Raw genomic sequence first — 26,344 nt, 5'->3', positions numbered from 1 at the left:
GGTTCATGTGCTGAGCATGTGCTTGGTTTTGCTTCATCTTCCGGGAAGTTGCCGTGTGAGGAGAAGTGTAAGGGCTGATGGGAATGCACAAAGTAGAGATCTAAGAGGGACCAAGTAGAGTGTTTGTGAGAGATCAGGAAAACCAAAGGTGGTATTTAGGAGAGGTTGGAGAAAGTTTGTTTTAAAGCCATTCCATTGGGGATCAGATGTCTGCATGCTGAGGAAGTCTATGGGGGTTTTCAGTGTCCATGCCACCCCCACAGCTCCTTCACTAGCTGCCAGGAAGTCTTGCTCTGTGTTTGTTCCCCTGCCCACGCACACACGCAGCCCCCAGTTTGCTGCCTGCTTGCACAATGTCCTCTTCAGCAGCCTCCTTGGCACAGGGGGAGGCGGCGGGAGGGGGAGACCCCCTGGAAGAACCGAGGAATGCTGGCACATTCCTTTATACAAGCGGCTGTCTGCCCTTGGCTCTCAGCCATCCTGGCTTAGCACAAAGCACGGATGCATTTCTTGCATCTAGGAATGTCCCCAGTGCCCTTCCCTGTCCTCTTATGCCCAGCATGAAAGTGCTTGCTCTGGAGACTCCCTGTTTTATCTAATGCCTTTCATCTCTGGTTGTGGCCTTTCTCCACTGCTCCAGCCAGCTCCTGACCTCTCGCCTCAAGAGCAGAAAGGGGGAAGAAGTACTTTTGTTTATCTACAGTCTCTTAAAATTCTTTAGATTCATCTCTTGCCTTAGCCAGTTGCCTCTGTGTGTGGTAGGGCAGTGTGAAATGGCAGCCCCTTCTCTGGCCACTCTGGTTGGGGAGCTCAGGGGAGCTGCTGGGTACAGAGATGGTCATTCATCAATGGAGCTCCATCCTGTTACCTCCTCACTCAGAGGCCTGGGTGAAATCCTTCCTTCTGCTCTGTTGCGTGGCATCTGAGTTTGTATAAAAGTTTCAGATGGGAGAGAATTCCCTTGGTGTGGGCGTTGCCAGGAATAACCTGGATGGCCATGTTTGTTTATTTATCTGTGTGGTCAACACTAATCAAAAGCAGACTGATTTTTTCTGTAGAAGTGCTCTTTAGGGAGGAGGAAAGTTTGTTTAGGTTCAGTGCAGATGGGACCCAAAAAAAATGGGGAAAAAAAAAGAAAAAATGCCCTCAACTTTGCATTCTAGAAATTCCCATGACATTTGCTTCTCAACCAGCAAAACAAAGTACATGCTCCATTGACAGGCTGCCCTCGCTGCAGCTGGCAGGAAGGAAGCTGACAAAAACATCGTGTTTTCTGAGCAGAGGAAAGTTGTTCTGTGCCTTCCACTCTTTCTTGGGATTTGCTCACCAGCACAAAGAGGGAAAGAGACAGAGGGATTGAGACTATGTGAAGCTCATGGGTGCACTGGTCAGCCTGCAGGTCCTGGCAGCATGGTGTTGGCTGCTTCTTGGAAGCATAGAGCTTCTAAGTGTTGCCTATTCCTCACTCTGACCCTAATAGGGACCAGCTCTTGTTTTTTTTGATGGGACTGGAGCAACTCTGTTCAATATGGACCCACTCTGCAAACCAGAGGGAGTCTCAAGGAGAGGTTTGCCCTTCTCAGGGAGGGGCAGCTGAGTGCAATGCATCTTTTCTCTCTCCGAAAATTGCAAGAGAATGTGTTGGCACCCTGGTCAGTGCTGGGGCCCAAACCCTCTGGATCTGCTCCCTGCAGTCACTAGGAGGAGCTGAAGATTGTGCATTGAGAAGCCCTGACGCTCCCATCCCTTCAGATGAGACTGCACAAGCCCTGAAGGACACTGTGGGGAGCCATGCTGGACTGCCGGCTGGGACTGGGTGGGAAAGGAAAACAAAATGTCCCTTTCATCTCAGGCTCCCAGTGGGAGAAAAGCCAGCCCTCTGATGGGTTTCCAAAGGGATTTGCAGATCTTTGTTGGCAGCAGGGCTGGCAGTGCACATGGGAAGGCCCCACAGGCCAGGGGAGGGTCAGCAGGCAAGATAAGGACAGGATGTATTTTGGGGGGGAGACTTTGCAGAGATAAGGGCATCAAAGCCTCGGGGTCAGAAATGTGATCAGACCTTCCATTGCTGCAGTTCTCCAAGCTCTGGTTGTTCCTTCTTTCAGTCATGTCCCTGGGGTCTCTGCTGTCATCAGTCAACCAGCAAGTCCCTGGGGAGTGTTGTCATTTCCAACACTCTTCTCTTGGATAATTCCCAGAAAACTTTGTTCTGAGCTATAAAAGCAGTGCCCAGAGCAGCACAGCTGCCTGCTAGCTCTGGTCAGAGGGACTTTTTCACTTTTTACCTAATTGTCAGGGATCTGCAGTGAATGGCTACTTTATGACCAGATAAACCACTAAAAACAGAAGTGGGAAAGGAAGAAGGCTTGGAGGGGATTGTCATTGCCATAATATGATGGGAGCAGGAAATCTGCCTGTGCAGTGGTGGGTTGGGTTAGGATTAGAGTTCCAGTCATGTCTAGAGAAGAATACAGGTCCAGTCTGATGCTACCCCTCAGCCTTGTATTGAGTAGAGCAGTGTAAGTCAGTGCAGAGAAGGGGAACATGGAGCTCAGCTGGCCTGTTTTGCTAGTGGACATCTTACCCTAGAGCAGTGCATGCTCAGCTCCCTTGTAGCCACTTCCTTAGACTTCCATTGGGAGACCAGGTGCAGGTGGCTTCCTGCAGGCTTTGCTCACCTGTCTCCCCATTTCTCTTGCCCCAGGTGTCAGCAGTGCCAACTGTGCTGGCTATGAAGAACGGAGACGTTGTGGATAAATTTGTGGGCATAAAGGACGAGGATCAGCTGGAGGCATTCCTCAAGAAACTCATTGGAGCCTGAAGTAAAAGGGTGGCTGTACCTCTGCCTCTGGAAACATCCATTTTGTGCATTCCTTGCCTGGGAGAGCTGAGGGCAGGTCAATTGCTTGCCCTGTACAACACAGGGGTTTCTTCTGTTCTGGTGTTCTTAGGAGATGGAAAATGTAATCCTTCCCTCCTTGTCCCCCTTCTCATGAGCAGCAGTAGCTGTAAAGGGTGCTGAGGAGCAGGACTGCTTATTCTCAAAACAGGGAATGTGGCTGGAATTAGGAGCCTGTGTTTATCAGCCAAGAGCTGACGTGCAGAGCTGCTGCTGCTGAGTTAAGAGGAGGAATGTTTTTGTCTTTGCTTCACATCTGATAGCCCAGAGCAGAGGGCAGCTGCTCCCTTCAAGATGATGGTACATACCTGCCCTGGGTGGGTTCGTTTAAAGCTGAGAATGCCTCTACCTTGTCCGTGAAACCTGTCTCTTTCTTCCTCTGTCCTTGTGTTGCTGGGACAGGTACAACTCCTCCACAAATCTATGGGCTCCCATCATAATTTTATAAGAGAAAATAGGGAGAAGTATTTTATGGATCTCCTTTTGTATGTCTGCAGTAGAGAACTTTTATCAATCACTGCTGTCTAGCCGGGAGAATAAATCGATTCTCACAAATCTGTCTGTCCAGAGAGATGAGTTGGGAGTATCAGCAGCACAGTTTCTAATGATGGGTTGGGAAAGTGTAGGTTATGACTTGATCCCTACTAAAAGGTCATGTGTTGAAAAACAAAATAGGGGATTCCTTCCATGGGGCTTTCAGTGCTGCCTGTAGGACCTCCTTTGTGTGCTGCTGGATCCAGGGGGCCAGAGGGAGGACTCACCTCTCACACACAGATGAGCAGCTGCTCACTGCACAAAAGGAACCTGAGCTGTGCTCCCTCCCCCTGTGCTTTTCTCACCCCTCCCCTGTCTGTGGAGCCTGAGAGCCTCCCTCTCCCTGTTGTGAATAATTAAATGTGTTCACACAGGTGAGCTCTGCCAGAAGGCAGCTTTTTGATTTCAATTGCCCTGACCTTTGGACTAAGGGTGCCAGCTGTGGGCCTTCTGTCTGAGCAGCCTTCACTCCTTCCAATCTCTTTCTTCTCCTCACATACACCTGATTCCTGTCAACCTGGCTTCTGAGTCCTCCCAGCCTCCTCCTGTGCTTGTAGGCAGAGTACAACACCAGCAGTGGTTACTACTGTACTGTTTAATTCCAGCTTGCTTATCTAAGCTGCATGAGAACATTGTAAGTGCTTAATAACCATGTACAAGCTGCTTTTTTTTTTTTTTTTACCACAGCTTCTGTTTCCTTCAGTCACTTTAAATCTGCTTTGGCTTTGCTCCATTTCACCTCCCTGGCATATGAGCAGCCAGGTAATTTTTTTTCTGCACCTCTGCAGTAATGATTTATGACCTTTGAAGGAGCCAGGGGAGTGGTGATCCAAGTCCTGCTGCAACTGCAGTGCTGCTGGCTGGCATCAGTGCTCCCACTTGCTCCTGTCACGCTGGAGCCTGGGCCATGGCACAAGGTGGTACTGGTCCCCTGAGGTGGGTGCCTCCCATTTGGGCTGGGCTGATCTCACCGCTGGCACGCTGCTAGAGGTGATGTCACTTGGATGTAATCTGGTAAAGAACTGTTGGTCAGTTATGATCAATAAAAACTGGTATTTCATTTTATTCTGGAGATTACATAGGCTGTGGTGCTCCTGATCTCCTCATGTTTCAGGCTGGGCAATTTCCTCTGCAGTTTCAGTGTTCCTGCTCAGTAAACACTTGTAGTAAAGACTCCATTTCCCTGCACAGGCAGGAAAGGTAGGGGAACAGCGTCACATACCCAACAATAATCAACTTTCTTGCCTTACCATCCTACAGAACAGGAAAAAACAGAGTGACTTTGCATTGTGTAATTAAGGGGCAGTATAAAATAGTTATTTTACTGCTTCCTTCTAAGGAAAAGCAGAGCTAAAGTGTCACTCAGCTGTTAAAGTGCCAGCACACTTTAGGGTGCATTATGTGAAAGCCACAACTGTTTCTTTGAGATAAATGCTGAAGACCCACGTACCTGGTGCCCTGTGGGAGTCCTTCAGAACAGTGTGGACAGTAGGAGGAGGGGTTTGAGGACAGCTTGAAATTCCTCAAGCACTTTGCAAGGTTTCCACCACAGGACAAGACTCAGAGCAAAAGGATATTTTCTGTGCCAGGTTTTTAATTCAGCTCCCTATTTGCCAACTGCTGGGGAAGGCTTCAGGGATTCCCACAGTGGTGTTAGTAAAAGGAGGTGCAAGCAGGAAGTAGTACCAGCAGTGTGTTTATGTAGTGGTTAAAGAGGAGCTGCACAGCAATTTTCATGCCACCTGAATGTGATGTTGGTCTTTCCTGATTGAAGGGAGCTGAAGCAATGGGTAATTCCTCAGCAGTAGCTGTTTTTTCCATGTCAGCTGGGAAAATGTTTCTCCAGCGAGGATGCAGTTTGTTTTCCCTTTTTGAGTTAAGCACTTTGAATCCTCCTCTGATCTGTCAAGCATTTTCTCTCTCCTACCTAAGCTTGTCTATTTAACAGTAGCTTTCTCAGCTCTTAATGTTCCTTGTTTCTATTTTAAGAGGACATGGCAGTCAGTGCCTTCCCAAGGGGAGCAGTGCTCAGCTAAGCCCGCTTCTCTTCCCTGTGCATGTTTTGAACCCAACCAAGGTTCCCCCAAGGGTCAGGCACAGTGCCTCTGTCCTCACAGTCTTGTCCAAGGCGCCTGATTCCAGGCAAGCAGAGGTTTTCCATTCGTCTCTGTTGGCTTTACACTTGCATCGAGCCCTGAAACAGCTGCTCCTTTCCCCAAGATGTTTATGCCTGCCTGCTGAACTCCAAGTTAATCTCCAGCTGCTCTGGCTCATAGTGAGTATCTGAAAGAAGGGAGGGAGAGCTTTGTTGTCTTCTCTACTAGAGGTGCCATGCCAGCATCAGCTTCAAGGGATGGTAGAGGATGGAAAACTCCAGTTGCTTGGCTCGCAGCACACAGTGGGCTGTGTATATGTGGCCCTCTGAAGGGGATAGGTTGAGCCAGTTTGTTTCCAGTGAGGTCTGACCTTGGCAGCTGGGCCAGTAAATCCTTTGCTTTATCAACAAATACGATTCCTCCTGTGCAGAGAACAAAACAAAGACCAGCTCCATGTCAACAGGGAAATGGCCCCCACTGACGCTGCCTTAGGCAGGGCCTTTCACTAACCCAGCCAGGCTTTTGGCCTGAACAGTTTGTTAATCACTTTGAGCTTCCCCTCACACACCTCGTTTTTCTCATCCAAGTAATTATAGGATTCAGACAGAATCAGCAATTAAATTCTCCAGCCCTGCAAGGCTGTTGGCAATTTTAAGCTCAGCGTTGTTCAAAACTACTGCTAAATGGTGGCAAAGTGCTTGCTGTGACTTTCCTGCAAGTTAAAGAGTAACAGCAGCTGCAATAGTCTAGTCAATCAAAAGATAAGATAAAACTACCATAGGCATGATTTCCAAACCAAAAACAGACTAGATGGTCTGTTACACAGTCTCTTGTCCTCCTTACCTGCCCCTGCAACACACCTGGGCTCAAGCTCTGGTTTAACCCTAGTTGACAAATAAGTACTGGGCAGCTGCTCACTCACACCTATCCTGGTGGAGGAGAAGAATCAGGGATAAAAAAAAGGCAAAACCATAGGTTGAGACAAGAACAGTTTAATAATTTGAATAAAGTAAAATAATAACAATACTTGTAATGAAAAGGAAAACTACAGAAAGAAAGAAAATACAAGAGGAACGAGTGATGCACAATATAATTTCTCACCATCTGGCTGATTGATGCCCAGCCTATCCCTGAGCAGTGATTGGTTCCTTCCAGGTAACTCCACCAGTTTATATACTGGCATGATGGGTATAGGGCATGATGTCCTGTGACATGGAATATCCCTTTAGCCATTTCGGCTCAGCTCTACTGGCCATCCTCCTTCCCAGCTTCTTGTGTAGCTCCTCACTGGCAGAGCATAGAGAACTGAAAAGTCCTTGATTTAAAGCAAGCACTGCTTAGAAAGAAGTAGAGCATTGCTACATTATCAGTATCATTCTCATGCTAAATCCAACATACAGCACTGCACTGGCTGCTTGGAAGAAAATTAACCCTGTCTCAGTCAAAACCAGGACACTGTCCCTCACCACACAGAGGTGGTGTTCTGCCATGTCTTGCTGCTCTTTTCAAGAATGTTTGGTACCCTTGTGAGCTTTGTGGTTTCTCTGCCTCTGCAGCTCTGACTTCAGCAACACTTTTCTCCATAAAGCCTTTCACAGGCAAAACCCAAAGATTGCAGCTCTCAGGAGAGAGATAGCCACAGGCTGGATGCAGTTTGGAGGGGACTGCTGTGCTGAGCCATGCCTGGTTGCTTTTTCTCTCTGTGCATTCTACCAGCCAGGGGAGGATGGAGGCAGAGCAGAAGGGGAAGCCCCAAATTTCTTACACCAGAGGAGCCAAATGGGTGAAAACAAGAGGCCTACAGGGAGAGATTAAAAATGCATCCACCTACATCCCAGTGGGAATGGAGTGAGGAGAAGCCTTGTGGCTGCCTTCCTGGTGGCATGGGGTCCCTTGCCCAAGGGCGGGCAGTGAGACAGGGAAACATCCTACAAGTAGAGGCCAGAGGGGGAAACTGGAGCTGCTCATGTCCTGAGGGTGGAGGACAGCTGGAAGCTGCAGGCAACAGGGCAGCACCCAACTTCCAACCTCAGATCGACTTCCTAGGCTCTCATGATCCAAAAGTCACAATAAAAATGCACTAAAATTGATGGGTTTTCTCCATGGCCTACATGAATAAGGTCTGTTAAATAAGATCCCTGCAGGTGTATATGTATATATACATGTTTATCTATTCCCATACTCTTGTTCTCCATTGTGGAGAGTGCCAGGAGTTTCTGTGACTCACAGATGTCCCCAGCAGCCGCAGCTGTTGACAGAAAAGGATTGGCTCTCCCACCCAAGGTAAGGCTAAGTGCCCTGTGCCCTTCTCAGCCTCTACATGCTTCTCTTCACTCTGCTGCTAAAGGCACCTTGGCTCCATCTCTCTTAGAGTGGAAAAGTGGTTGAGCAATTTCCTGAAATACAGGAAATTTTTGCAGTGAGAGTCCTCAGAAATACTGACTTCAAGTCATCCAGGGGGTACAACATATACCAGAGATTTTGGTGCTTTCCAGAGACGGTGACCTCTGGTCATTCACGTGGCTGCAGCTCCTCTGTGCCAGTCCCGCACGGGGAGAGGGTGTTTGTCCCGGCGGGCTCTGCACATGGAGCTTCACGGCCTTGGGAAGGAGAGGAGCTGAATCCCCTGGCGTAGCTGTCTCGCTCCATCATCAGGCAGTAACACTTCCCTGCAGCACCCGTAGCCTCGGGCGCAGGGACAGCCCGGCTCCTTTCCCTGCAGGTGGCTTTACCTGCGGGGCCATGGCACAGGCAGCAGCAGGTAACAAACCCAGCCCTGGGTCTGGCTGTCGCAGCAGCCGGGATGGAGATGGAGTGATGCAAGCTCCAGCACGCCTGCTGGTATTTATATAACATCGTTTTACTTTAATCCGGCTTTTTAAGTAAAGTGTCAAAGCCTTTCTGTTCACTTGTTCATTAGGAACCTTTTTCTTTCTTTTTTTTTCTTTTTTTTTTTTTTCTTTTTTTCTTTTTTTTTTCTTTTTTTTTTCTTTTTTTTTTTTTGACTGCGAGTTTCATCTTTCAAAGCTTGGCTAGTTTTGAGTGATGCCGAAAAACCTCATTTACAGTGGCTTTTTGTTCTGTGCTGGTATTGTTCAGGCAGAAGTGGTTGTTTTCTTTTTGTCCTGGCATAGCTCAGAAGTGACTGCATAGTCTGAGCTCAAACTTTCTAAAAATACTTACCCTGAGGAGAGATCCAGCATGGCACTGTTCAGACCCAGAGATTAACGCCTTGGAAAGGTGCAGTGGTCTGAAAAAGAAGCCAGTGGCAGTGTCCTGCCAACTCTGGTCACCGTAAGCCCTGGAGATTCAACACGTGGCAGGCAGAGAGGATCTGCAGAGGGCTGTGGATCTCTGAGACACCAGGGAAGTCCACCCAGTGCCTGCAGAACCAGCCCAAGGGAAATACTTCTGAGGAAAGGCTATAGGGTGACTCAGAAGTCATAAGAGAAGCACTTTTTGCTGCTTGGGGAAGCAAGGCTGAACAATGAGCCTGCTTCACACCAGAGGTTGGTCTTCATAATCACATCCTCCTGTTGGAGTGTGAGATGGCTCTGGGGGAAGTGAGGATGACAGGCATTGAGCAGAAGAGAGATCAGACATATGACAAATTGCAGGAAAGCATGTGGGAGCTCTTTTTTGTCCAGCCACTGGCTGACTGCAGGAAGTTTCCCAGGTGACAGCTTTAGCAGCTGCTGGGATAGGAGATCTTATTGTTCAGCACTCGTGTTTACAGCTGTGCCAGTTCTTGGCAGGAAGCTACAAGACAAAACCCCCACATTTCTCCTCCTTGCCTGCCAGGTCTGCTCTCAAGGGGCTGATCCTTCAGCCTAGCTATTTTCAGCTTAGCTCGCTACCTGAGGAGATCCAGCTTCCCCTTCCCAGCCAGGCTGGGTCCCACGGGCTTCATCCCAAAATCCTGGCAGGAGCATGGAAAGTTTTCATAGAGCTCAGGCAAGATTAAAGATTGCTGCTGCTGTAACACCTACTACTGCATTTTTCATACTAAACTGTGCCGTTTCCCAGCACTCCAACCCCCTTGTACCTGTCTGAACCCTGTTTAGTTCTCATTCCCCTTTCCCTGGCCTTGGGGTCAAGTTCTGTTCTCAGTTTTTTTGGCAACTCTCAGGAGGAAGCACATTTGGGGTTTTCTTAATCTGTCTGGCATTGCACATGAAGGCAGAAGCTGGCAGCATCCTCGAGATGAAAGGATGCAGGAACACAAGGGACTCGTCGCTGCTGGTCTCACTGGAGCCTGTGGCACAGAAAGTGGCAGCATGTGGCCACGTCTGCAAGCAAACTCCTTAGGCTGCTGTCCTTTCCCTGTTGTGCTGCTCCCCCACAATGCTGTGCCTCCCCGTGACATTGTGTCCAGCCTGTGGTGGCCAGCAGCACATGACTGACTGACCCAAGGGCACTGTTCCCAGCCTCGTTTCTCCAGCTTGCAGCTGGGGTTATGATGGCTAAGTTCTGCCACTGTTACATCCCAAGCCCTGTTTCCCTCCCTCCTTTTTCCTTTCCTCCCTGGGGTTTTATACTGAGGCCAGGAATGATGGTCACGTCCCCTCCAAGGAATCAACAGGCTGTGGCATTTCCGTTGAGGGCGGAATCTGAGGCTGCTGGCAGCAAATCCCTCTGCCATGGAGCTGACAAGGCAAGGAGGCTGGTGTGTCACTGGCTCTGCCAAGGGGTGTCAGCCGGGGTTTTCCATGGACTGGACATGCCCGCTGTTGTAATCGCACCTGGAGAGTGCCTGGCTGCGGTTCAGCCCCTGCCACGCTTGCCTGTGCCTGTAATCTCCCAGGGTTTTGCAAAAGTGCCGGCAGCCCACGGTGGGGGAGCTGCGGGGAAGGCACAGTGCTCGGGTGATTCAGCCGGGGAGCCTCTGTCCTAGCTGAGTCAGGCCTTATTCCAGCATCTCCCGTTCCTGCTGCTGGGGGCTATGTCTGCAAATTGCAGGAGCCTCACAAGCTGGGTCTCCTCAGCACTTCTGCCCCTTTGCCCCCCCAGCCCAGCATCCCAGCCAAAGCTGGCTCCGGTCGTGGCCGCTTCCTCTTTGTGGGACTGCTGTGCACAAACAGCTGCATCGTGTCAGCCCGGCGGGCTGCACTGCCCTGATAAATGACCCAGTTCCCGAGAGCAGGGACGGAACTGCCGATGTACGGCTCCCTAGGCTGAGGGGAGGGCAGCAGATAGCCCAGCCATGCTTCGGGAACATCACTGTCCTCATCTCATCTGTCTCCCACCAATATTGTGTCTCCCTGTGTCTTCTCTTGCCACGCACACAGCAGCACAGGTGGCACCCAAGGTGTCTCAATCCATAACGCCTGCTTTGCAGAGAGCATGAATGGCAGCACCACTGGCACTTTGGAAAGCCATGGCCAATGCCTTGGAAAGAGTCTGCAGAGGCAGAGGATGAAGGAGGAGCAGCCTCTAGCTGTCACCCACGGGCACCTATCAGCAGCCCATGAGCTTGGGCTGGCGACACTAGAAGATGAAATTCTGCCCTACAGGGTGTTCTCTTGCCCCATTTCTGCACCAGCCTGCGCTGGCTGTCCTTTCTCACATCAGAGTGGGGGGGATGGGACAGGAAGGCCCTCATTATCCAGGGCTTGCTAATTAGACGGGAATGTTATCTCCAGCCCAGATGTCAGCTCTGACCTCCCTCTAACCTTCTTCTAGAAATCAAAACAGACACAACTCTGCTTGTTTTAAAATAAGAAAAATAAGCCTTTGGGGTGAAGCAGGAAAACCTGGCCTTGGGGGTACATCTGGGGTGGGAGGAAGGCACAGAACCAGATAAGCCTTGGTGAGGTTCTCCAGGCTGCCAAGCTGGGTGGGACTGGCCACCCTGCCTTGGGCAGAGAACGAAGTCCCATGGCTCATGGTGGCTGTGCATGTATTTTGGGCCTTCTAACCTATATCCAGCAGGAATGTTGGTGCAGACATAGCTTCATGTTCCAACACAACCCAGGGAATCCCAGTTGGGTCCTGTGGATCCAGATGTGGAGCTGATAGGAAAGAAAAGCTGAGTTTGTATTTCATCTCTTTGCCTTGCTTTTAGGATTTACAAAAGGGTGTCAAGAGGAGATGTTGATCCCTGGAACAAATTATTCCTTTCAAACCCAACCTGAATATCTTTTCCTTATGCCACCTAAGCAGTCCTTAAATTGGTTCAGAATAAAGGGAGCTGGGTGACATAAAAAGCTGGTGATTCTTGCCCTTGACTTGTAGTAAAACCTCATTTTATTGCATTTCTGTAATGATTTTCTATAGCTGAGGAGCAGACTTTGCCTGACTCTGATCTGGGTCAGACCTTTGAGCACCTCACCCTATGTTAACCCAGATTTACATCTCCATTCTCCATAGCAAACTACATTGCTTCATTTCCTCTTCTTTTTAAGACTACAGCTCCAGCCTGGAGATTAACACCAAGGAGGTCTTTACCCAACACCCCTTTTCCTTCTGTGTCAGGTATCCAAGAACCCTGGGCTGCAGCACCAAAGCTCCTTATGACAGAGGCTTGATGTAGTTCTTGCAGTAAAATGAAGAATGGATGTGGCCAGCTGAGAACCAGCACCTCAGGGCTTTCTTCTTCTGCTGCTGCCTTTGTAGCTTGGGGCAGTCAGTGGCCCAGCCTGGGCTCTACCCTGCCCAGTCCAACACCACAGTACCAAGACTTATGAAGAGCCCAGAAGGATTGCTCATTAAGCCACGATTCCAACATTTCAAAAGGTGCTGCTGATTCACAGTTACGCAACATTTTGCCTACCGTATCCCCAAGACAGCAAGCAGGCAAAAGTTTTGAGGTGTCCCCTTCACTTGATTCCAAACACCTGTTGGCCCCCTGAGTAATGGGTATTCTTTTTTATGCTCTGAAGGCTGTGCCTCATGCTTGTGACATCACAGCAGGGTTGTGTTGCCCTCTGGCAACATCACCAGAGCAGAAAATTATTTCTTTTGTCTTCCAGACCTGGTTACTGAATGGTACACCCTGTCTCCCTGAGCTTCAGGGTTACTGAAGTAGAGTAATAGCTGAGAAATGAGTAATCAAGAAGCTACCTGACTAGATTTAAACCTGACTATAAACATCTTCTCCAACAATAATGGGAAGGAGGATTTGTGCCTGCTAAGGTGCACAGCTGCTGCAGGAGGACCACGCACAGACGTCCCTGGGACTTGGCGTGGATGGCATTCATACAGCACACCTGTAGGAAAGCTCTGCTAAAAAAAAAAACACCACAGCTACAGGGCCTTGAGTGATTTTGCACCCATTTTTATGACCTAAACTTCTGAGTCAATATTTACCTGAGAGGCACATGCCCAGCTGCCCTATGATGCTGTGTACACACAAGGACAAATGCTGGTGCTGTGCACGGACACCCCAACACTCACACTCAAAGACTCTAGCTTCTACAAGCAGGCAGACACCTCCTCTCCCTCCTCAGGCTGCTTCAGGATGGTCTTTCACATTTGCTAGAGGAAAACTGGAGTAACTCCAAGGCAGAAGTCTGAACCTGCCCAAGGGAACAGGCAGGGTCTGAGGGAGCTGGGTTGGTTTGCAAAGGAACAAGAAAGCTCACAAGGGGGACTATCTAACCACTGACTTCTACTGCCCAAATGAGGGTCATGTGGAAGGTAAAGCCACATTGCCAGACGTGCTCAGTGGAAGGACAAGAGAGAAAAGATGGTGGATTTGCTATCCTCTGAGTTTTTCAAATCCCAGTTGGATATCACCCCAAGCACCCTGATCTAACTTTCAGGCTGGTCCTGCCCCAAGCAGATGGTTGAGCTGGAGACCTCCAAAATGACCTCTTACACTAAATGATGCTGTGATTTTAGTAATGGTACATTCTTGAGAGTAGACATATTTGATAGTAGATATTCTTTAATTCAGATACTGATTGCCACCGCTTGTATGTGGGATGCTATAACACCTGTGATCAGCCACACAACTGAATTCAATTCATTCAGTCCTGAAAAGGAGGCTTTCTGGCCTCTAATAAACTTTAATTCCCTCATAGTTTCTGAGTAGCTTGTGGGTCTGGCAGCTCATGACTGTGCATTTTCAGCACCTCTGTAGCAAGCATGTAGTCAAATGTACCAAAGAAATTATCAAACTGGAAACATCTGTCTTCCTTTTGATTCAGGGTTGTTTCCAGCTGAATCAGCTGGCTGTCATCTGAGACTGGTAGTGGGAGTGTGAAGATCAGAGGAGGGAGGGGAACAGCCCTTGTTGTGGGACTGTTCAGACTTTGGTTGGCTTCACACAGTCATCAAACCCCAACCCTGACCCTTGAGAGGTTGAGGAGAACATGATGTTCCACCTTTGCAGGTTAATCTACCTATGTTGCTCATCCCAGGGCAAAGTGTGCACAGCTCCTCTTTCTTGAGAAAGAGAAAGCAGATGAAGGGTCGCTGTGTGGTAGGCTTAGGAGAAGGCATCTCCTGAAATCACTACTATCTGTAGACCACTCTCACAGCTTCTGCTCCTCTCTTAAAATATGTGGTGTGAGATTTATAACAATTCAGTGGGTGGTAGGGAAGGTCATTACATCTGGCACTTCTGCAAATGGGTGTCAGAGAACTGCTAAGTCCACGTCTATTCCAGACATTTCTGCAAGTCAGATACAGCCCAAATTATGAGAAGTGTATCGTAGAGGAAGCTCTTAGTGCCTGTTTCCTCTCATAACACAGAGATAACTGCCTCCTGCAGTACTAAATATGACTGGATTTGGTGAAGGCTGCTGAGGCCTGGCTTTGTCAGTGTGTGCTTTGCCCTCTGGAATACCAGCCTTCTACAGCTCCCAAGTGACCTGGCTAACCCTTGCCTCCTGCTCCTTCCCAAATCACACCAGTATTCACAGAGGGAGGTCAATGCTGTAACATTTTATTTTTTTTCTTTCCCCCGCCCCCCTCCCCCCCCGGGAGAAATTGAATCACACCAAAGTGATAGCTATGGGCTGGTAGAAGGCTAAAAAAACAAAGTTACAGCCTGAATCCCCACTCACCATACCCTCCTCCCCATCCCAGGCAACATATGCATGTGGCTTAACTTTTCATGTCCTTGGTTTAATGAACTCGTGTCAGGAATTTCATGTGCATAGCAACCTTATCTGATGACAGTGACATTTTTAGCATGTTTATGTTCAGTTTTATTTGCAAACCGTTTCCAGCATAGTTCAGCTGGGTGGATTGGACAGGGCTGAAATGTGTAAGAACCCAACACACATAATGGAAGCTCAGCCAGAGTTCCTGGGGGCTCTGAAGCACATCCATGGGCAAAAGGATCTGCAACTGAGTTTGTGCACCAGATTTTCCAGCTGCAGCCTTTCACACACTCGCTTGTGTCCAACAAGCAACGCTGGGGGGGCATGGGGAGGATTGTTTGTGTTTTCTTTCTTTTTTCTTCCAGTTCTCAGTACTGTCACAACCAGATGAGAATATGTTTCCCACGTCATCTGTGGAGGCACTCTCCCACTGCTCCCTGATACCCACAACATTACAAAAGCAGACGTCTCTGCTTCACCACAGCTCCAGCTAGTAGGAGGTATGGGGGAGAAGGGGAGGGGAGCCGAGGCGTTTTGTAGTTTGAAATTTGAACAGCTGGATTCAGCAAGGGTTCCCAGGGTTTTTCCCGGCAAAGAGGTCAGCGGCTTAGGCAGGCAGATAGCCTGGGAGCAAACATCAGGAGTGCCCCTGGAGGCTCCACCTCCGCAGCTCTGCCCCGAGTGGAGCGCTCTTGCCCTTATAAGGCTGCGGTTGTCACAAGGAAAAAGCCATAAATAGTTGTATCATTGTTACCTGCCTTAGCTCTTCCTGCCTGCAGCTCCCAGAGCTCCCCTCCCCACCCCGGCTGCAGAAAGGCGGTGTTTCCCTTGTCTCTGAACATGGATGTGCAAGTCCAGGTCATGAGGTCCAGTTTCTCCAGGTGCTCTGCCCTGCACGACTCTTGCCTTGGCCTTTACAGAAAGCCTCCTGCCTGGGACTGTACAATTGCTTTACAAAGTGCTGCAGGAGACGGGCTGTGGTCCACCCATCTGTGTGTCTTTCTTCAGCAGCTCATGGGCCACAAGTTTCCTTGGTTTGAGGGGTGTCGCTTTCATTCTTCAATTTTGTATGAACAGGGTAAGGTGTGGGATGATAATGCAAAACAGTAGATCAGGGCAAAATAAGACACTTAGCAAAAATGGCAAGCAGCCCTATGTTTCTGTTTGCTTCTTTTCCAGCATGTGAGATCCATACCTAAATGCAGAGAAGATCTTGATGTCTCTTGGAAGGAGATCATGATGAGTAAGACACTGTGGGCTGAGCAGCAACAAAGTGTCTTAGACCAGCAATCAGAAGACCTGGTGTATCTGTGAGACAATTACTTGCCTGTTTCCTGATGTGATTGAGTTTTACCCCTTCCCCCTTCTAATTACTTTTCTCTAAGTAATGAAGCAATTCATTGTCAGTGCATATTTTAAACACTGACTCTGTTGGTTCCTGTCTTAGACCCAGCACAGGCTTCCCAAAAGTTTCCTGTGGGCCCCAGCGACAGCAGTTTAAACATTTTCCATCCTACGTGCAGTAGCTCTGTGCTGCCATGGGGTCCTCGGTTCCCTGGCTGCCTGGTCAGTCAGGGTAGTACCTGTACATACCTCCTGCCTGGGACCTGCTGCAGGCATTGAGGCCACTCTGCCTTTCTTCACTTCTGATCATGCTCTCACACTGAGTTTTCCTGGTCTGTCTGAGCTTGAAAGCTCTTTGGGGAAAGCAGCAGGAGCTGATCTTGGCTTCAGAATAAGCTTGTGCTACTGCAACACAGAGAAAGGAAGAGTGGTTTGATGTGCAGTAATAAAGACCAGAATGCCTGTCTTCATTAGATTATCTTCAGTCTCTTCCAGAGAGGAAAGGCAAGTTCCCATAAGAACTGCTGTGCTTGGGAAGCTGCCATTAAGAATTACAACTTTTTCCCTAGACAGTCTTTACCAGGTGCGCTGGCAGGATGGGATATGCTGTCTCCATTGGGAATGTAGCTTGAGCTACTATTTCCCCAGTCCCACATGAATGTTACTCCCCTGCTTTCTGGGAAGCTGCTTGGACACAAAAGCAACTTTGAATATCTGGTGGCTTCTTATGTTGTAAAGGTGTTGGGCAAACAGCACTATTGGAGGCAACAAGAGAAGTGTGATGCTGACCGGAGACTGAATCATAACATGGTTCTCCCAATACCATGGATTCACATGCCTTGCTCGACCTTTCTCCAGAAATTAAACAGAAAACAAGATTAGAGAGCAGCAGTGTGAAAGCTTTCATGCTAACAGGGTGGAAAATGTTTGGTGTTAAGATGTCAGTCATCCATATAGTACAGTTTTCCGTCATCGTCATTGCCTCTCTTTGAGGCAGGACAGCCCCGGGCCCCTGGAGTTTGCTCCTTCCCTCGGCAGGAGGCGGAGGGAGGAGGAGGTGGTCCCAGTGCCTGGGTGGCTGGCGCTGCCCTGGGGATAGCTCGGTGCCAGTGGGTGAGGTCACCACCATCAGGGAGGAGGGCAGGGGCCGCTCCCTTCCCAGCTGTTGTCTGAGCACATGCTGAGCAGCCAGCCAGGACACCGGCAGGCAAGGAGCTGGCTGGAGATATTGCAGCCATTCTCCCTTTCCTCCCTTTCCTCCTCCTGCAGGGGTGAGGGTAGCAATCATTTCAGGGCACACAAATCCCCATCACATTCTTTCACATCTCTAGGCATTTACACGCAGAGGTCACTTCCAGGAGACTATAATCTACATTTTCAGTTTTAGAGGGGACTTTACATTGAACTTAAAAGATCTGAGTCTCCTGTATCCTGAAGAATTACAAAAAATATGCATCTCTAAATGCTTCTCATTATAGTGGTATTTTTCCTCCCTCTTTACTTATTTGCCTGCTTGAGTTTAGTTTGGTTTTTTACTTCTTTTCCTTGCTAATTAGAAGACTAATTTTAGAAATTACTCTTGTCCACTCTGGAAACCTAATAGAAAATTAGTAAAAATGCAATAGCAAGAAAATGAAAGCAAGCCTGGGGAAAGGTAATTGTTTATAACTGAGGGGTTTTGTTAACTCCGGTGCCTAATTAACACACTACAAAGGGGAGCCTTTGTTGAAACTTCCACACCCTGCTTTCTCAATTAAGGTACAAGAGAGATCATCATAAAGAGCTTGGAGACAGCTGGTATATCCCCTAGCAAAGCTAAGCCTGATTTAGCATTCCTTAAACTAAAAAAAAATTTAAAGAAAATCCTCAAAACCCAACAACAGCGAACATAGGCATACTCTCTTTCTCTTTCTGCATATGATTCTATTTCTCCATGTAGTGCAAAGCTCTTTCTCATTAGTTCCTGGTAGAAATAAAAAAAAACTTAAATTATGATCTTCATTGCTGGTGTGTTTTTAGCCCACAGGAAAAATGGGCTGTGGTGATTATTTTCAGGGTTATGATGGCTGGTTGAAGAAACTTTGCAGGAAAGCTGAATCATTGAGTGAGCATCTTGTTTTCATCTTTTTTTTATTTTGCTATCCCACATCTAAGGGGCGGCTTATGAAAATTCAAAAGGCTTTTATACATGTACATTCCTCTATAAAGAGTCAAAGAATTACAGGCCTCTACAGTGTCTCGCAATTAGCTGCAAACTTAGGTACAGGGGTGTGTTTCAAGTTCAGTGTTAGATGCAGCTGTAATTGGGAGAGTGGTAGAGCAGTAAGAGGCTTAAGGATGGTTTAACTTTATGTACAAACAGAAAAGTCAAGGAGGGAGAGGACAGGATTTACCACAGGTTAAATGACTTTTCCCATTAGGTAGAAGAGTGCAGTGCTACTTTATTTTGTGCTTTAGGTCTGTGTCATGCTTGCATTTATAACTCGAAGTACAAATAATATTAATAGTATTCTCTTCCACAGAAAACTTTTTATCCTCCTTTTCTTTTTTTCCCTTTTTTTTTTTTTTTTTTTTTCCTTCCCTGGGACCAGTGCAAGAAGGCAGCAATGCTTGCAGTACTCCTTACACCTTGGCCTAACACAAGCTGCTACCTTACGTGAAGGAACTCCAGAAGTCCCTCAGCACCTCTGTCCTGTGGTGTCTGTAACCCTGCCAAATGGAGTTGTAATCTCATCTCATGGACTGGAGGAACTCACAAGCTCCAAGAAGACTTTTCCTTTGCCTCAGACAGAAGTTTTTATCTAGGTGTGTTTCTGAGGATGTTTCATGACTTCAGCCAGAGTCCAGCTGTTTGATAATCTGCTTTCCCAATAGGGTCCTTTCTACAGGATGGTGTCATTTGCATTTTATGGAAAGAAGGCACTCTGGCATGTGACAAATATACTTAGTGTAGTACAGAGGTAGAGAAGTGTGCTTCTGAATGGTATCACAAATGACCAGAGATGCTGTATGTATGTGGCTTTGATTCCTCTAACACTTTCCTGTCTCTTGGTATCTGAGAAATTTCAGAGCAGGTGCTAGCCTGGGAAGCTCAATGAGTTATTGATTTTTGACCGGAATCAGTGTGTCATAAAAATGCACAGGATGCCCAGTGATTTACTTTCTTTGTTCCAGAGTAATCCCAGGAAACGATGCTCTGATAAATGGGAGAGAAGGGTGACTGTGTTAAATGGAGCTCATCTTCACCTCATCTGAAAGGAGGCTTCCCACAGTGATGGCACCTCATGTGTCTGTGCTGGCAATTTCTCACATCCTGCAAAGCTGATGTCTCAGGAAATCCTGGTGAATTTTCTGCTTTCTGTGTCAGCCCTGACAATTCACTCTTGTGATCCATCCCCCTGACCCAAACGTAGGACTGAGAAGGGTGATGCACAGATCTTTGTGCCCAGCTTCCTGCACTGGTACATACGTTCCCAAAGGCAGAGCAGACCAGCAAAGCTGTACAGAACAGTCCATGCTCACAGTAGGAAGCTGGAGGAGCTGGGAGAATTGAGGAGGCTCTCATGGGAGCAGGAAAAAAAGTCCTAAATGTGGGAGGGAATCTTGGCAGAAATGAAAGGGGGGTTGTTGAGCAAAGCATGCACTGGCTCCAGATGCACAGAGCTTGCAATATGTTATGCTGAGAATCTGTGGGTGTGTTTATAAGACCTGCCACTGACTTGCAAGCACAAAGGATGTAGCCTCCTCTTATCAGAAAAATGTGGGCTTCAGCCTTGCAGAAGGGGTAGAATGAATGTTCGAGTGACTTCCCATTGGGTCTTCTTTCTGGTTCTAGCCCAACAGAATGTTCCCAAAGTCTGGTTTTGACTGCACCAGCTTTGGTTTCTGGCAGACAAAAGTGGTGTCTTTAATTGGGGCAGGCTATAAACGAGTTAGTTCCCCTGCAGTTCCCACAACAAAGTTACAGTGGGAATCTGGATGACTTTCTACAACACTGGAAAAATCCCTTGCTCTTAACATCTCTTGGGCATACTAGAGAATTTCAAGCTAGTTTCACTTCGTCCTCAGCCAGCTTCCTGAAATGAGAACCACAGGGCCACTTCATTTGAACAAATATTTGGCCTTGATTACTGTAGCAGGCTGAGCCCAAAAACAAACAGCGGACATGGGATAAACTGAGAGGCACCATTAGTGGAGAAGAATCTCACACAGTAACCTCAGGAAAGGCAGCAAGCTGAAAGCAGGGGTGCTTTCTTGGTTTTTTGTAAGGACAGTGTTAAAAAAGGAGGGACTAAATTCATCCTGGTAGAGGAAGAGGGAAGTGAACATTCTGCTAGATGTCTTTTGTTCAGAGGTCCATTAAAGGTGACTGATGCTTAAAAACAATTAAAACAATGAATAAATTTTTTTGAAGTAGTTAAATGCTGTCACTCTTATGTGTTCTCTGAAGCAAGTCCTGTTTTTGTTATAGCACAATCACTCTGCTACTGAATTCTTTGTTCTGTGAAAACATGGCTTAGCCTGAGACCTACAGAAGGAAAATAGAAGCAAAGGTGGCAGAAAGCTCTCCACAGCCCTACCTTATCAGAGTGAATTCAGCAGTGTTTAGATGGATTTGTCAGTCTCTTTCAAGTGTATTTTCCTTATCAGTACCTCACCCAATCCTAGCTTGTCATAAGCATGACAGGTGCAGTGTGACAGAGGGGCAGGGGCAGGATGCTATTCTCCTTTCAATTTATCCTCTGCTAAAAGGAATGCCCCCAAGCCCTTCTGAACTCAGGAATCTGAAGCATTTCTTACCCCCTCTGAGAAAGAGAGAAGGAAAAGGAGGTATTTGAGATGTTAATAAGGGCTCCTTAGCAATTGTTGAACCAGGGAGCTGTGGGGCCAGGGCAGACAAGCCTAAAATTTTGTACTTGCTGAAGTATCACTGAAGGAGCTAAGGTGTATCAGATGGTGTGAAAATTATTGTTTTCTTCAGAAGAAAAGCAAGCAAAAAACCAACAAAACAAAAACCCAAACAAACAAAAAAACCAGTTGCTTTGCTTTTTTTTAAGGCAGGTAACAGGATGTTTTCTGCTGGCATTTTGGACAAGTCTGGGTAGGCCCAAGGCAAGAAACTCAGATTCCAAATCTGAGTTTTGGGACAAAGATTCTTTTGCTGGATAGCTTGTTGGCCCTTTTTTATACTGATGTTAGATGCCAGCTTTTCTGAATTTAAAGCTGAATAAAACATAGTGAGCAGCAAAAGAACAGGGCTAGAGGAAACACAGTTTGGAAGAAGATATAATGAACTAAAAAAGTCTGTTGCTTAGCACTGTGGTTCCATTTAAATGGCAGACGTATCTCTTGGATGTAAAGAGCTCTGGGCCATTATTCTTAGTATGTCCGATCAGGAATGTGGTGTCTGTAACCCTGCCAAATGGAGTTGTAATCTCATCTCATGGACTGGAGGAACTCACAAGCTCCAAGAAGATTTTTCCTTTGCCTCAGACAGAAGTTTTTATCTAGGTGTATTTCTGAGGATGTTTCATGGCTTCAGCCAGAGCCCAGCTGTTTGATAATCTGCTTTCCCAATAGGGTCCTTTCTACAGGATGGTGTCATTTGCATTTTATGGAAAGAAGGCACTCTGGCATGTGACAAATATACTTAGTGTAGTACAGAGGTAGAGAAGTGTGCTTCTGAATGGTATCAAAATGACCAGAGATGCTGTATGTAAATGGCTTGCTTTTCAGCAGCAGATCTTGTCATTAACGTATTGAGAAAGTAAAAACATGTTCCTCTTTTTTTTTACTAAAGTTGAAGCAAGAGCTACAATGAGAAAGCAGGAGTTCAGCAGGTTGCTCACATGGAACCGTGTGGGTGGAGGGTTGGGGAGAGGTGAAAAATAGCATTATTGTTTAAATGCTAGAGTATGCCAGGTACAGCTTTTCCCTTCCTCCCCTGTTGTGGAGTGCAGATAAATTCCCTTCCTAAATTTTCTCCATTAGCAAAGTCAATTTAAAAGACTCCCATCACAGTGCTTCAGTTTAATCCCCTCAGTTGTGCTGATGTGTCTCTCTGAGGGCCTATAAACTAGATCAGTGAACTGATCTTTTTTTCTTGACCTGCTTTTTTTTAGCTGTTCTTCAATGATCCAGTGTACAATATGATTTTTTAAACATTTTCACCATCACTGCTGGACCAGTGGAAAGTTGTGTCACAGCACTAAAACCAAGTGTCTAATGGTAGAATAGACAACACCTTAAACCAGTTTTGCTGATGAAGAGGGTATGATGAAATTGCACCTTGACATATGAAAGTGAGCCAATTAAGCCTTACTTTTTCTACAGCCATGCCAGAAGCTGGGTAGTTCTGCTAAGATTAACATCGTTCTGTAAGAAAAGGACTCCTCTCCTAACATCTGCTCCTGGCTGCTTCTGAAACAGGTTACCCGGGACACATTTCACTTGTTCTCTGACACAAACACCCCTCCTACCCCTCAGGGGAAACATCACTTGCTTTCACTCCTTCCACACCTCCTAAGATGGCTTTCCACCTTTCACGATGTCACAGTTTGGATGTGGTATTTGGTTTGGGAGCAGAACAATGAAAAATTGGTATAAGGGGAAAAGGAAGTTATGTGCTAATAGGTGGTGCTTAAATTGCAGACAAATTTCAGGTTGCTCAGAGGCACAAAGTCCGCAGACCTACGTGACTTTCTTCTACAGACCCGCCTCCAAAGAGGCAGTTCCTTTTGCTACAATACCTGAAAATGCTTCAGGTTCTCATCTGCATTTATAGCTGCTGCTTTGTATGGGTGTATCTATTAAAGCCACTTCAGAGCTGCTTCTCTAAAGAAATTCTAATTATGAATCTGCACTGAAACAACTAAGGTTTCAAGGTTTTGCAAAAGCAGACCTCAGGCTTCTTAGCAACACCAGATTGTGACATTCTCCAGATTCGTACATGTGTGGTTTCTGTCTAAAGACACTGTGGTTAGAGTTTAGCAATGTGACTCCTCCGATGGAGTAAACACCTTTTTGCCTCTGTCACTCTTCTTGTTTCACTCTCTCCAGCTTGTCAGTAAGAAACTACTTTTGGGAGAGGTTTTTTTTTTTTCTGCCCCCCAAAGCATTGAAAATTATTCACCAAAATTAATTTTGCCACTTTTATCTATTTGTCAGGTACAAAAATCAAATGTCCCTGCATTTATTGCTGATTGATGAAGTGCAGGCTTCTCCCAGGGCTTGCTGTTTGCCCACAAATTTAAACAAAGTTCATTTGCAACAAACTTAAGACCAAACTGGTTTTGGATTAGACCAGTGTAGGGAAAAACACTATAATTCAGCAGTGGCCCTTTGTCTGGTGTAAATGCTGGCAAATTGAAGAAGTATCTCTGGATGCTTGCTGCTTCATAGATTTGTTTCCCTCTGGAAATACTATGATTTATTAATTTATTCCCATCAAACTGGTAAATCTGTTTGCTGTTGAGATGTTTTCCAGAATTCAGTGAGCATTACGTTTGTTCTTCCAAATGGTGCTGGCTTGCAAACACTGGTGTAAAATGTGAGGGAAATTGATTACAAAGATACACATAAATATCATGTGCATTTGCAGAAAGTAACAGATGTATAAAATCAGTCTGATAGCTTTTAGTCACATTTGTTTTTCTCTGAGGTGTGTCCCCTTTCCTGGGTAACTTCCTGCCAACAAAAGCCTGTTGCACGTTATTTCAAGGTAATCAAGCTACAGAAAACTGACATTTAAAACCTGACTTGCCTCAAGTATGGCACATCTACAAATATTACCATGAGGGAAACACACTGAGTCTTCTATAGAGGTGGGATACACTTTTTGTGAAGGGCAAGAACAGTGTAAACTTGCACCAATCTGTTCTGAACTCAGTTTTGATGCTTTACTGCTGAAGCCATCAAGAAAGTTTTGATATCAATTAAACAGGAGTGTGACCAAGTTCTTAAATTTATATTTAAAAAAAAAGAAAAAAAGAAAAAAAAAGGACCAAACCATAAGAAGGCAGTCCAGTCTGACCTTAGCCTTAAATCTGAGCATCAGGAAGAGAAGAGCAGAGCACATATACAAGTGTGAGAGTCAGAGAAGAGTAAAAAAAAATAAATTACCAATATTATATAATCTTCAAAAATGACTTTGTGACAGTCTTTTTATGTCTGCATTTCATTCTCCCAGTCATTATCTTTTACTTCCAACATAACTACTGCTGTCAGTTCATGTTGCCTTTTGTACTTGCTTTCCTAGCTAAGATCTGCTACTTTTCCTCCTTTAAAAGCTCTGTTTAGACTTGATACTGACTACTTTCCTTTGCTTACCTTTCCTTTTTCCACCACTTGGCTAATGATGCAGCTTCTCATGTTCTTCAGAAGCTTTTGACGTATTTGGTTACCTCCACTATTTTCATTCTGCTGCATTTTTGTGGGAGCACTTAAAACTCTCTTGTTCAGTCAGTAAATACCTGTTCCATATGTTGGTCACTCGTTTTCATGGCTCAGTATGAGCCACTGGATTGTTTGACCATAGAATCATGGAATGGTTGGGTTGGAAGGGACATTAAAGATCAGGCAGTTTCGACTCCCCTGACATGGGCAGGGACACCTTCCACTACACCAGGTTACTCAGAACTCCATCCATGAATGCTTCCAGGGATGGGGCAGCTACAGCTTCTCTGGGCAACCTCTGCTAGATGTCTATGTTATGAGTGCCTCATAACCCTCACAGTAAATCCAAAGGCATCTGGTTATGTAGGGAGCTGTCTGTCATAATTCCAAGTTCCTTTCATTTTCTGCCTTGAATTACAAGGGAAGACCTACCCTGTATATTCCCTTCTCACTGCCAAATTAAATTCTTGTTTATATTTTACATCTGTATTTACATTTCTCACTTCTGCCTCTGACAGTGACACCTCTCTGTCCCTGATACTCACTGTAGAACCTTTCAGTGATTTCTCCATCTTGTATGTCTTGAGATAAAAATATCTAGGATTGTTTCCAAACTGCTGCAGTGAATCTTTCTAAGCCTCAGACAAGAAATGCTTACTTTAGATACTTCTTCGTTAACATCCCTCTTTATTCAAGCCTCTTTAACTTCATTTACCTTTTCTACTTGGAGCTTTGGTACTGCCACCAGTAAACTTTGCCTTGCATTTTCTGTCACTGGCACCTACATCTGCAAATGTGCCCTCCTTGTACAAAGTAGGAAGTCATAAAGGGAAGGAGCCTTGTATATCTGTATGCTCATAAAGTGTGCAGTAAACCTTATCTGCATGTCTAGATCCGACACATGGATTTACGTACACTCTACTCTTTTTCAGGACTTTGGTCTTGCATCCTGGCTATTGCTTCCTCCTTTAGCTCATCCTGAAGTTACAGTAAATATAAGGAGGCAGAATTCCACCACCTTTGTCTTTTCACACCTCAATGTTTCAGCATGCCTTTTAAAGTATGTTTTGGGCCTCTGTGAGCATGTGCACTAGCTGTTCCAAACACCTCAGCAGCATCAGGGGCTGCTTATGCCTGTGCTTCTGCCTGCCTCAGTTTTGTTCCTTAAGAGTCCAGAGAAAGGAGCAAAGCTGGGTGAAGGGTCTGGAGCAAAAAGTCTTATGAGAAGCCGAGGAACCAGTGATTGTTGAGCCTGGAGAAAAGGAGAGTCAGGGGACACCCTTATCGCTCTCTACAGCTGCCTGAAAGGAGGTTTTAGCCAGGTGGGCGTCGGTCTCTTCTCCCAGGTAACCAGTGGCAGTGTGAGAGAGCATGGCCTCAAGCTGAGCCAGGCTGGACATCAGAAGCAATTTCTTCTGAGAAAGTGATTAGGCATTGGGATGGGCCGCCCCATGGAGGTGCTGGGGTCACTGTCCCTGGAGGTATTTAAGCAAAGACTGGACGTGGCACTCAGTGCCATAGTGTGATTGACACGCTGGTGTTCGGTCATAGGTTGGACTCGATGATCTCAGAGATCTTTTCCAACCTGATTCTGTGAAACTTAATTCTGACTGGCATCCTCCTGTCGCAGATACTTTGCCTTACAATAAGGCTGAGTCGGAACCTCTTGACAGGAACACCCCCCCACCGCCAACCCCCATCCCCGAGGACTTCTGGCACGGCCTCCGGCGGCGGGGCCGCAGCTCATCGCTCCGCTGACGCCCATGCCCTGTTCCCCCCCATGCCCTGTTCCCGGCCCCGGCCGCCCCCGCTGCCCTCATGAGCACCCAAGGCCGGAGCGGGCCGCCGGTACCCGCCCGGCGCGGGGCATTGTGGGGCTGGCGCGGCGTGGGGCGTTGTGGGGCCAGCTCGGCCGGGCTCGACCCGGGCGGATCGGAGCGGAGGAACCCTCTCCGATCCCGCAGCCGGCGGGGTGGAGCCCCGGGCGCCCCCGAAGCCCCGCAGCAGCCGCCGCTCCCCGCCCGAGC

At 47.0% G+C, this 26,344-nt stretch overlaps 1 protein-coding gene and 1 long non-coding RNA gene across 11 annotated transcripts in view; one reads left to right on the top strand and one right to left on the bottom strand.

Moving 5' to 3' along the window:
• The window catches only part of TXN2 (thioredoxin 2), a 24,152-nt gene extending 3,807 nt beyond the window's left edge, over positions 1–20,345 (top strand). For 4 of the 10 annotated variants that reach the window (XM_086887359.1, XM_086887358.1, XM_086887360.1 and 1 more), the window contains exon 4: positions 2,705–4,498. In XM_086887359.1, coding sequence (XP_086743485.1) covers positions 2,705–2,821 — 117 coding nt within the window. In that variant the 3' untranslated portion in view covers positions 2,822–4,498. Of the gene's footprint in view, positions 1–2,704; positions 4,499–14,944; positions 15,080–15,758; positions 18,028–18,514 lie in introns of those variants that run through there. The other 6 variants (XR_015286388.1, XR_015286383.1, XR_015286387.1 and 3 more) reach the window with 4 other exon arrangements.
• LOC147653529 (uncharacterized) lies at positions 14,661–26,344 on the bottom strand. The gene is made up of 2 exons (XR_015286389.1): positions 24,252–26,344; positions 14,661–16,771 (listed from the first exon to the last, which is right to left on the bottom strand). It is a non-coding gene; the product is annotated as an uncharacterized LOC147653529 (long non-coding RNA).

Source organism: Cyanistes caeruleus, chromosome 4, assembly GCF_971803275.1.
Source record: "Cyanistes caeruleus chromosome 4, bCyaCae1.hap1.1, whole genome shotgun sequence".
In the NCBI taxonomy this organism is placed as follows: domain Eukaryota; kingdom Metazoa; phylum Chordata; class Aves; order Passeriformes; family Paridae; genus Cyanistes; species Cyanistes caeruleus.
Note: the sequence above shows the minus strand (reverse complement) of the source record. Positions and strands in the feature narration are given on the sequence as shown.